This window comes from Vulpes lagopus, chromosome 6 (genome assembly GCF_018345385.1).
Source record: "Vulpes lagopus strain Blue_001 chromosome 6, ASM1834538v1, whole genome shotgun sequence".
Classification (NCBI taxonomy): domain Eukaryota; kingdom Metazoa; phylum Chordata; class Mammalia; order Carnivora; family Canidae; genus Vulpes; species Vulpes lagopus.
The window spans coordinates 9416188-9427400 of record NC_054829.1 but is presented as its reverse complement, the minus strand read 5'-3'; the positions used below and the strand labels follow the sequence as shown (position 1 = coordinate 9427400).

Below are 11213 nucleotides of genomic sequence, written 5' to 3'. Positions count from 1 at the left end.
AAAATAGTCATCTCCATACTTGCGGTGAGGAGTAAACGGCATACAATGCATTCAGCACAGATGAGGCACCTAGCAAATGTTCAATAAACCTTGGCCATCATGGGCTCAGAAGCTCTAGAAGTCCTTGAGGTCAATGTGTTTTGCCATTTAGAATGTTTCCAGAGAGTAAAAGGCAACCCACAGAAGGGAAGAACATACTTGCAAATCACAAATCTGCATTAAGAGCCTAATATCCAGAATATATAGGGAACTCTCACAAGTCAACACTGCCCAAAAAACCAACACAGAAATTGGCAAAGGACCTGAAGAGACATTTCTCCAAAGCAGATACACGGATGGCCAATAAGCACATGAAAAGATGCCCCATATCACTAAAAATTAGAGAGAGGCAAATCAAAACCAGGAGATGCTTCCTCATACCCATTGGGATAGATATTACTGAAAACAGGTATTGGTGAGGATGTGGGTTCACAACCAGAACCCTTCACTGCAAATGGTGCAGTACTGTTATGAAAAACCGTATGGCAGCTCCTCAAAAAATTAAATATACGATACCATATGATCCAGCAATTCTACTTCTGGGTACAGACACTAAAGAACTGAAAGCAGGGATTCAAGCAGGTGTGTGTGCACCGGTATTCAAAGCACTGTTGTTATTCACAACAGGCAACAGGTGGAAGCAACCCAAGCATCCACCGGGAGATGAATGGGTAAACAAAATGTGGTGTATATATACACTAGTGTACTACTTAGAAAGGAAATTCTGGCACCTGCTACAGTATGGATGGACCTTGAGGCCCTTATACTGAGTGAAATAAGTCAATGAGATGTCAAATACAGTACAAATACTGTCCGAACCTCTATCAAGTACCTAGAATAGTGAAATTCGTAGAGTGTGGCCGCCAGGAGCTCAGGGAGGAAGGCAAAGGAAACAAGCTAGTGTTTCGTGGATGCAAAATTTCAGTTTGGGATGAAGAAAAAGTTCTGGGATGGATGGTAATAATGGATGCATGACAATGTGGATATGTTTAGCACTACTAAACTGTATGCTTTGGAAAAATGGCTGAAATGTTAAGTTTTATAAGTGACCACAAAACAAAAAGACTGAAGGGTTCTCTGCATAGTGCCTTGCAGGCAGCTAGAAAAGCAAGCTTCTGGCCTGCACATGTCTACCGTAAATGCACTCCCTTGCTCCCAGCGACTTCGCATGGACCATGAGCCAGTTCACATCCCATCCAGTTCTGAACCAGCATCTACTACCCCATCATGTTATGCTTATGGACCTGCAAAAAGAAAAAAATTTCACCTCCATCTGGATTCTTTTCACTGATCTGCATGGCCTGGCTGTGTTCTCTGCTGCTAGTCAGGGAGGGCAGGGTCATGGCGGCATGAAGGAGCTGTGGCCTGAACCTGTCAGTGAATCCCGGGCTCTAACACCAGCATGCACAGGCCTGTGCTGCTGAAGCAAATTCCTCAGGATTGAAATACATGGGCTTTTTCTCCTTTAGTTTAGAGAAGTTGGAAGGAAGGAAAAGGAAAGGATTAATTTGGACTTGTAACAGAAGAAAACTAAAATTTTTTTTCTTGTTCTAAAAGACTTATACTCACCATCTTGTTCCTACGGCCAAGTCATTTCCATTAGTCCTTAGTTTACTAAGTTACAAAAAAAGACTGGGTCAAATCTTGAAAAACAGAATTCTGGCTTAACCAACGATATTAGGAGTATGTCCTAAAAACCTGGAAGCTGAACATTCTGTCTACTTGATTTTAGAATAACCAAATTCACTTAAGGAATGTGTCAAATGTATTTGTGTATAATCCAGGGCCTGGAATGCATCAGTCAATGTGGCAGGTTTTCGGAAAAACACGCTGGTATTACCGAAACCTTGAAAAGAAAAAAGGCAACTGCTACTATACAACTCTGCCAGCAAATGGGAAGCAGAGCTCGGTGAGCAAAATTTTTATCATATTAAAGTAGATATTTTCATATGACCATGAAATTAAAAAACTACAGATCATATGTGCTACAACCATTTAAGTATCATCACCCACATGAACAGAACCAAAATAAGAAAAAGATAGGAGGACACAACATGAACAGACCATGACTTTATTGGAGCTTGACTCTGCTACAATTATTACAAAACAAACAACTAAAGGTAATTGGGGCCTATAAGGTGCAGGCTGCGTGTTCCCGCAGCACGATTACGTATGAACACGTTACAGTATGTTCCTTAGAACAGCTGCAGCATGTGATGGTGAATAGGTTACTTTCAATCAAATTGGGTTAGTTTTTTCTTGATCTTAGTCATTTTCCTTCACTCTATTTACAGAAAAGCCAGAAAGTTTACTTGCTGTTCACCTTTGCGTTTTTGCTAAGTAACCTGCTGATGCAGTGAATTCTGAGTGCATCTGTAAGATTTAAATTGTCTGTGGTTGATGTCCAAATAAAAATGGACCAGGAAGGAAAAAAAGAAAAAAAGCAATGAATGACTGAAATATATTTACAAGTTAGCTTTGAAAGACCATTTTCACTGCTGGTGGAAAACAGCAATGTGAGTCTCCATGGATGTTCCCGCAAGATCACTCCTGGCGGCTCCGACAATGGGTAAAATCGCTTTCATATTCTTGGTCGTAAACATATCTTAAAAACTTCTCATGTACAATATAAAATAAGGAAATTTATTTGGAAATAATTACATTAAAAGTAATCAGTGGTTGAAAAAAATAGACCTATTGAAATGCGATTAAACTGCCCATATAGGTATAGACCGGCAGGGTACACAAGCTGGGCAAGGGCTCTAACAGAATCTTGGATGTGGTTTCAATAGAGATATCCAGGTCTCAGCTTGGTGGCTTAGATCCTGTGGGAAAGGATTAAAGACCCTAACAGAGGAAGATGGAGAGTGCCCCACACTGTGGTAGGGCTGGGGGGCAGGCAGCCCCGCACTCCAGTATCCATCTGACCCAGAAAGACCTGGCAGGGTGTGGTGCTGGGTGAAGGGCCGAACTGATGAGCCGCAGAGCAGCCTCAGGCCTCCGGCAATTTAGGGAGGGTAGTCTGAATCTTTCTGAGGGCAAGCTATTAGGAAGAACAGTATAATATATTAGTATTTTAAGAGATCATTACAGGAGTGTTAGAGGTCATTCTAAATTTAATTACTTCACATGACATAAAAGAAAGAGGAAAAAAAAGTAACATTTTTTTTTTAAAACATAATTAAGAGTTCGGTTAACAAATCTTTGTCATACTTTCACAAACAGTAAAAATGCCACAGACAAAAATGACCTATTTAAGTTGTGCAAGTATATGACACATTGCAGGCATTATAATTATCTTTTTCAAATCCGGTAAATCAAAACAGCAGCGAGGCCAAACCACATTTTTTCCTCTCCATTAAGCATATTTTCCTTGAAATGAGGTAAAGCATGGTACCAAGTGCAATGCTTATCTGTGCTACACGAACAGAACAGAAGGGGAACAAAGCTATTACACAACGCAGCATAGTTAGGACTATTGAAAGTATATTATAAGAGAAATTAAAAATCTTTACAACGAAGGTTCATGCCGACTAACCTCCACACAATCATCATAAAGGAACTTCGTAGTTGCTTCTTCAAGACACACTTCCCCAGTCCCTCACACACGTGCCCGCAGCACCACACACCTCCCACTAGCAGGGCTTCCATATTACATTCGGTCTCACATTGCAATCACAGGAACAAAAGGATGACACACACAGGGGCAGGAAGGGGGGGCCACATAGAGTGATTTTCTTCCTCAGTTAATGGATGCGAAACATTTCAACAAGCTAAACTGGGGGAACTTTACAGCATTAAAAATCAGCAGCACGAAAGCGTTCATAACCATCTTGTATGTCTCACTCAGAGTTTTTATTTTTTAACTTAGTAACCAGGGGATCACAGAATGCGTCCAAGTGTGAGTCACAATTTAAAATTAGCTATCTTTCTCCAACAACAAAAAAAATGAAATCGCTAAAGTTTGCTGTTGATAAAATGTTTTGAATGGTAGCAGGAAATTTGAACCCCTGAGAATGTATGACCTAATCATATCCAAGTCTGAACTTTTTCATATTAACAAAAAAATATTCTTCTTAAGGTTACAAAATATATTGAGGCATTTTTCTCCCAACGGGAATGGTAACTGTGAAACAATCTGGTTTTGGTGCCAGGAGGCAAGAGGATCCCTTAACGCTGGGATTAGTGCATTTGACACAATGCAAAGCCCTAAGCTCCTGGCATCAGGTAGTTTATAAATTAAGAAGAGATCTGCGATCTAACTTTATCACAAATCACCCTCACAAGTAAAATTCACATCCAGCCTTACTTGTTAATTATACACGTTTACAGTTAATATAATTCAAGAATTGCTTGGCTTTAACTTGCTAGGAGATCTTACACTGAGGTTTTTGAAAAAAAAAAAAAAAAAGAAATCTAAGGTTTCCAATCAGAAACAAGCATTTTAAAAATGAGTCTACCCAAATTAATTTGCTCAAAAACTCTTTTAATAATTTAGATTGCAATTTAAATTTAAGACTGGAGACAACAAATAACACTGGAGAAGCTTAACATCCCCTTCACTCAGGTCTCCTTAGAAAAAGCAGCGGACAGCTCTCTCCATGCACACGTGCAGAGGTGTTTCTCTGGGGGTGAGTGGTGCAGATAAAGCAAGAAGTACAGTATTCAACTGTAATGTAAAACAAAAAATGCAGCATTATATGAAGCATCAAGTAAAGAACGATGTGCTGGAAAACATTAGACACCTCTGCTCAGCTTTCTTCGACTTCAAGCATAATTAATGGGGCAAATTGCAGCAAACCTCTACTGGTGTGTTGGTGGGAGCGCAAGACCGACCCACAGCTTTTAAAAAGGTAAATTAAGAGGTATTATAGTTACAGTGCAAAAAAAAAAATTAAAATTTCAAGCATAATACATAAAACATAGCACCAAACAGGGGGGAAATGCATGCAAAAGAAAAGAAGAACTGAGGTATTTAAGTGAAGAGTGCCTACAAGTCTAATTAAAGAAACTTCGGCAAATGCCTATAAATGTCTTTTTTTTTTCTTTTCCAAAGATGGAAATCATGAGCTTGTTTTCCTAAATTAATGACCTAAATCACAGATGTATCAAAATTACGGCAGTTTATCGCAAACGTTACACTCCCATGGCATTAACAGCACAGCTTTGGTAGGTGAAGAATGCACACGACACTGGGACAAGTATAGTAAGACATTTAAGTGAGAAGACTAAGGGTAAAGGTGCTCTGTTTTGCTTCTTTAAATAAGTAACCAATCAATTATAAAATCTGCAGCATATTTTAGGTGTGATATGTCTAGAGTTTATCTTGTTAGAGCAACAGCCTCCAGGGCAAAACTGTTTGCCACAATTTCCATCAGTGGAACTACCTAGCAGGAGGTTTTTAGCAAAATCAGGTATTTAACCAGAGATTATTTTTATTATGGTGCTTAAAAAACCCCATAGACTACATATATAATATTCTGGTTTTCAAAATGCCTTCAGGACACGTATGACAGAAACTCTAATATAATCCTGTAATAAGTTAAGTCACAACTACACTAGTGAGTTGCAAATATCACACTGTCTCAACATCTCAATGCATAATAAAATGAAGGGAATGTAAAACAGTTTGTTCCAAAAAGATCAGAAATTAAAGAACGTCCATGAGGGTTTCACTTTTAAGGCAAGAACCTTTTGTATGTAGGACTATGTGGCATGAGAAAACGAAAATTTGATTCACTAACATGCCAGCCAATGTTCATTAAAAACCTGTCCCTAAAAACAAAAACAAAAACAAAAAACAAACAAACAAAAAAAACCCACCTGTCCCTTACTATGTTAAGTGCAATGACGACTGGGAGACAACATCTTACATGACAGAATGTAGAAAGAAAAGACAGCACAGGCATTTTCTCCCCCGGCCAACCGCACCATTCTCCTGGGCGCACCCGCCAAGGCCAGACAGGTGCCAGCGCCTACGAAGAGGAGGGGAGGGCGCCCGCAGAACCTAGGGGCTGTCTCAGCTGTAAGCTCCTTGGCCTCCTGGTGCTATGCAAAGCTGACGGAAATTAAACTAAAAAACAAAAAACAAAACCCCAAAACAAAAAATAACTGTCAATCATTATTTGAACACTTGCTAAATGTCATCATTAAAGCACTCTCGTGATTTTAAACAAAGCAGAAGTGAGGAAAGAAGACAAGATTGTGTTTGCGCAAAAAACTAAAACTACAATTAGTTCCAAAATTTTTATACATATGTTAAATGTTTTATTCTGTAATCTATCTCGTTATCAAACAAACTTTAAATTTTGCCTTCGATTCATTCCGCTCACTGTGGACTTTAAATCATCCTTCTCAATTTAAATAGTTTTCCCCCTTAATTCTGCTTTATGTTTTTTTGTTTTGTTTTGTTTCGTTTTAAAAAGGGGTTTCAGCTGTTGGGAACCTGAGGTTGATTGGCTTTGAGGCTGCGTAGGGCTCTTCTTGCTGCTGCAGACTTGGCAATCCTGTAGCTCCGGCCGACGCCTTTAAATTTCCCCTTCCCTACCACTTCCACCGTGACTCTGACCTTGCCGTCATACGTCCTCTCAGCCGGGCTGTAAAAAAAGCCAAACAGCTGGAATCAGAAGTCAGAACTATTTATTATTATTGTCAATCAGCACTGGGCACGCGCTCTGAGGTGGAGGGCCCGGGTACGAGCTGACGGCACACAAAGGAAACGTGCATTACACGGTGGCGCGGACGCCAGCAGACCGGGCTGAGTTTCCTCTTTAACCCAGCATTACTTTATAAAAGCGAAAGGAAAAGTCAATCAGACTATAAACGGAGAGTACATAGTGCATGCCCCAGTATAAATACTTCTCCGTATCATTAGTTGATGGCATCTTTGACAACTCTTCCAACTCTTGTTTTTAAGTAACTTAATTTTTTCCATGCACAGTTTTGCTTACCTAAATTTGGCAGTTTCTGGTTCCATTTCAAGCAATTCTCGCACAGGGGAACGGGGCACGTTTGCAGAAAATTTTTCTGTAATCAAAATGAAAGAGCAATGTGAATAATATCCTTATAGTTGTTTTTAATTATGATTTTGTTTCTTTCAAAGGGAGCACACAGTACCTATCAGCGGCCGCATCATAGGATAGTACACCTGCCAAACCATCTCCAGTGACATCCCACTATCCATGTAAATGGCACCAGCAAGCGACTCAAAAATGTCCCCCATGGCCTTTGGAACTTCAATGTCCTCTTCTTTCTCTTCATCCTCCTCAGACCTCCTAAGCTATTTACACAGAGAAAAGTGATTTGTAAGGAACAAGGCCATCTTAAAAGGCACTCCACAGCAGTGTGTATCTTTTCTTGGATAGGACTTTTATTATACCTTTAACAAGGGTAACAATACCAACCATTTATAGCAACCACCTAGTACACTGTAGTAAGTTCTTTGCAAACATCTTATCTAGAAAAAAAATTTTTTTCCAACTTCTCAAGGGATAAAAAAACTCTTCCCAATTTAGTATGATTCTATTCTCAGTGAAGGGAAAAAAGAGTACTTCTAAATGAAAACAGAAACAACACAAAATTAGAAATAGTTAATAAATGTATTAAGCAAAGTTCAAATTCACTCGTAGTCAAAGAACTGTATCTTTAAACAGTTCTACCCCCTAGCGGCTCCGCAGGCATTAGGCTGAATACCAACTAGTACAGCAGTGACAAGGGTGTACAAACTGCTTTGGCAAGTAAAAACTGTCACTTTATGACTGAGAAATTCTACTAGAAAATAGATTCCACTGAGTTCCCTTTTTATTAAACCCCTTAATACGCATTCACCATTAAGAGAGGACTGATACACAGTATTCAAATTAATGTAATAAAAAACTTAGGTATGTTATCAAATGTCTTTTTAAAATTTCCTAACTCGTTGATGCAGCAATCCCATCCCTAGGAATTTATCTTAAGGAAGTACTGGATATAGTCACCACACCCATGTTTACTAAAAACCCGAAATAAAAAGAACTTAAATATCTAGCCACAAAGGACTGTTTAAATATGTTCCATTATAGCCATAAACTGACTAGTGAGCAGCCACTGAACGTCATAATGCCAATGGATACACGGAAAATTGTCCTCAAAATATGAAGTGAAAAGAACAGGTTATGTATACTATGCATAATATAATTCCATCTTATGTTTTAGGTATGCTTATGTTTATATACATTAGCGAAAAAAAAATCACAGAATGTTCATTTTGGTTATTTCTAAGGTAGTATATTTGCATAACTTTAGTATTTCTTTTTCCTTATTTGTATTTTCTAAAATACTATTTACTTGTGAAAGAAAGAAAAAAAAAGAAGGGGGCACTTGTTTTTTTTTTTTTTTTTTTTAATTTCTAAATGGATTGTTTAGCCACACAGAAATCTATATAAACCACTTATAATACTGGCAGCTGGAAAAAAAGACACTGGTCATATATCACAGTTTTGAGGTAGAAAGGAATTTTAAAACTTATCGAATTTAATTCTCTCTTTCATGGATGAAGAAACTGAGGCCCAGAGAAGTGGAGAGACTTGCTTAAGATCCGACAGTAAGTTAGAAAAGCCAGACCACTGACATTTCCAATCAGTTTTTGTAACTTCTAATACCTATGTTTACGCAAAGGAAAAGAATGAACAAAAATGAACAGAATCACCATGTCCCACTGCCATCAAAAGAGAACTTAAAACTAATTCTAGCTAATTCCTCAAATTCTTAGCTTAAACATTTCTAAAGAATGAGACGAGAAATAAACCTAAGTACACGAGATGGTTCTCATTCCTAGTCCCACTGGTAGCTGTGCTCTACCTCGGACCATTAACCTTGGAGGAGTATACACGGGGCAGAGTGGGTTCTCCCTCAGCACAGGTTCTGCATTGTTTACAGGGTAGGACACTTCGCCTTGAGGCTATACTTCAAATCTCTCTCACAGCAAGTCAAGGAAATGCACTAGTCTCCAGCCACAGTTTGGTGTGATCAATAAAAAGGGAAGGTATAAAAGTAACCAGAGCAATTAAAACAGCCACCAGAATTATGAATAAATTCCAACTCCTAGTAAGAAATCTCCAAAAGTAAGGAAAACAAAGGGATCGGAATGGGGGGAAGCGGACCTGGGAGTGCTCTCCTGGGTACACAGGTATGCAGACGGATGGCAGCGAAGCATCAGAGGAGAGTGGAAAGATCTAAGTGAAATTCTTGCTACAACACTTCCAAATAGCTCACAAACACATTAAAATTAGCTCCATCACCAAAGAACCTTTGGCTGAACTTACAACAGAAGCCTCTCAAATTCCAATGGTTAAGATTTTAGAAGGTTGGTTTTTAAAAGAGATTTTCCTATTTTCAAGTTGAAGCAGACCATACATTTGTGAGGCTTACCTGAGATAGTACCAGCGAATGTTTTCTGCCCCATTTTAACAGAAAGAAAGGCAGAACAAACAGCAAGGAGCCCTCACCAAGGTTCCAGCACCGCTGGGGGCAGGGGCAGGGGCAGGGGCAGGGGGAGGCTGAGCTGCTTTGGCTGCCGATCAGGTGGTGGAAGCAGAAGAGAATCGAGCTGACGGCCCCTGGCCCCCCCTCTGCCCTTGAAGGGCGCATGCACCATCGCACCATCCCACCATCCTGGGGCAGTCAGGTTTAGACCTAGAGAGGGCAACCATCCCTCGGTGGTCCCTCCCCCATCCCGGGCTGAAGCCCCCTGGGGCAGGCGACCCCCCTGGGCTGCTCCTGCCAGCAGAGCAGTGACCATGCACTCCAGCAGCACTAACCTCGGAGTCCATGCCCTGCATCTCATTCTTCTCCAGCTGGAACTGCACGAAGTCGTCAATGACATGGAAGAGCTCGGGGGAGACGGCTTTGAAGTACTTGTGGTAGTCGTACTTGACCGCCAGCGACGCGAAGATGGTGTTGTTGACCAGTGCGGACCGCAGGTCGGTCAGGACGCCCGGGGAGTGCTGCCGCGGGTCTTCGTAAAGGTGCTTGGTTATGAGGTAGTCCAAGATCGCATCTCCCAGGAACTCCAGGCGCTGGTAACAATCTGTGGGCGGCCCAGAGCGCAGGCGTCAGCTCACACAAAACGGTAACCCACGGTGTGCCTTGCCCAGGCCCACCCTGAGAATGCTGGTGGGCTACATTTTCGTGAATATTCTTCAGTGACAATGTGACATGTCACACTAACTACAGCCTCTGGAAATTAGGTTTGATTGGCAAATTAAGCATATTTCTTATCTATAAGTTAGACTCATAAAAGCCTTCGGTGGCCCAAAGGCTACTGCTCCTGCAGACAAGACACTGGCTCGGGGGGCTCATCAGGATGGGCCCCCTCCCTTGAGCACACTGCTGGCCAAGCAGATACTGGGTGCCGCCGAAGCCACAGCCTCACTCACATGCTGGCGGTGGGGGCCAGACACTGTATGTGCACCCCACACTCTGCCCTCAAACACCCCATGCACCCTGCGCTCTGGCCCTGCGCACCCATGCACCCCCACACACTGGCCTGTATACCCCATGCACTCTGCACTCTGGCCCCACACACCCCATGCACCCCGCGCTCTGGCTCTGCACACCCATGAACCCCCACACACCCATGTACCCTGCGCTCTGGCCCTGCGCACCCACACACCCCACATACCGGCCTGTATACCCCATGCACTCTGCACTCTGGCCCCACACACCCGGTGCTCTGGCCCTGCACACCCACACACTCCCCACACACTGGCCCTGTGTACCCCATGCACCCTGTGCTCTGGCCCCTCACTCTGCTCCTACACACCCCATACACCCAGCATTCTGGCCCCATGCTCTGCCCCCACACGGCCCACCCTCTGTTTTCCTACACTTCCATGCATCCTGCGCTCCAGCCCCGCGCACCACTCCCACGCTCTGCCGTGGCCTCTACGTGCCTCCTTGCCCCCACTTGGGAGTGAGCGCTCCGGCAGCTATGCCTCATCACCCCAGGTCACAGCTGCCACCTGGGATGCCCAGTCAGTACTAGAAAACCCTCTTCTCCACCTGAGAACAGAATCTGATACAAACAAGGGCCTGACAAAGGAGAGCTGGGGCCGTGCACAAAGGCCTGAGCCAGCGTGGGTGGGCTGCCCACCCTGGCCAGCACCCATCTCCTCACTGTGCCGAGCAGAGCCCAC

The 11213-nt window shown here is 42.3% G+C and overlaps 1 protein-coding gene across 3 annotated transcripts in view; it reads right to left on the bottom strand.

Moving 5' to 3' along the window:
* Positions 1-2094: 2094 nt before the first annotated feature.
* The window catches only part of DICER1 (dicer 1, ribonuclease III), a 73210-nt gene continuing 64091 nt past the window's right edge, over positions 2095-11213 (bottom strand). For all 3 annotated transcript variants that reach the window (XM_041758224.1, XM_041758222.1, XM_041758223.1), the window contains 4 exons: positions 9837-10105; positions 7156-7318; positions 6990-7065; positions 2095-6635 (listed from right to left, as the gene is read on the bottom strand). In XM_041758224.1, the coding sequence (XP_041614158.1) occupies positions 6470-6635; positions 6990-7065; positions 7156-7318; positions 9837-10105 (674 nt within the window). In that variant the 3' untranslated portion in view covers positions 2095-6469. The remainder of the gene's footprint in view (positions 6636-6989; positions 7066-7155; positions 7319-9836; positions 10106-11213) is intronic.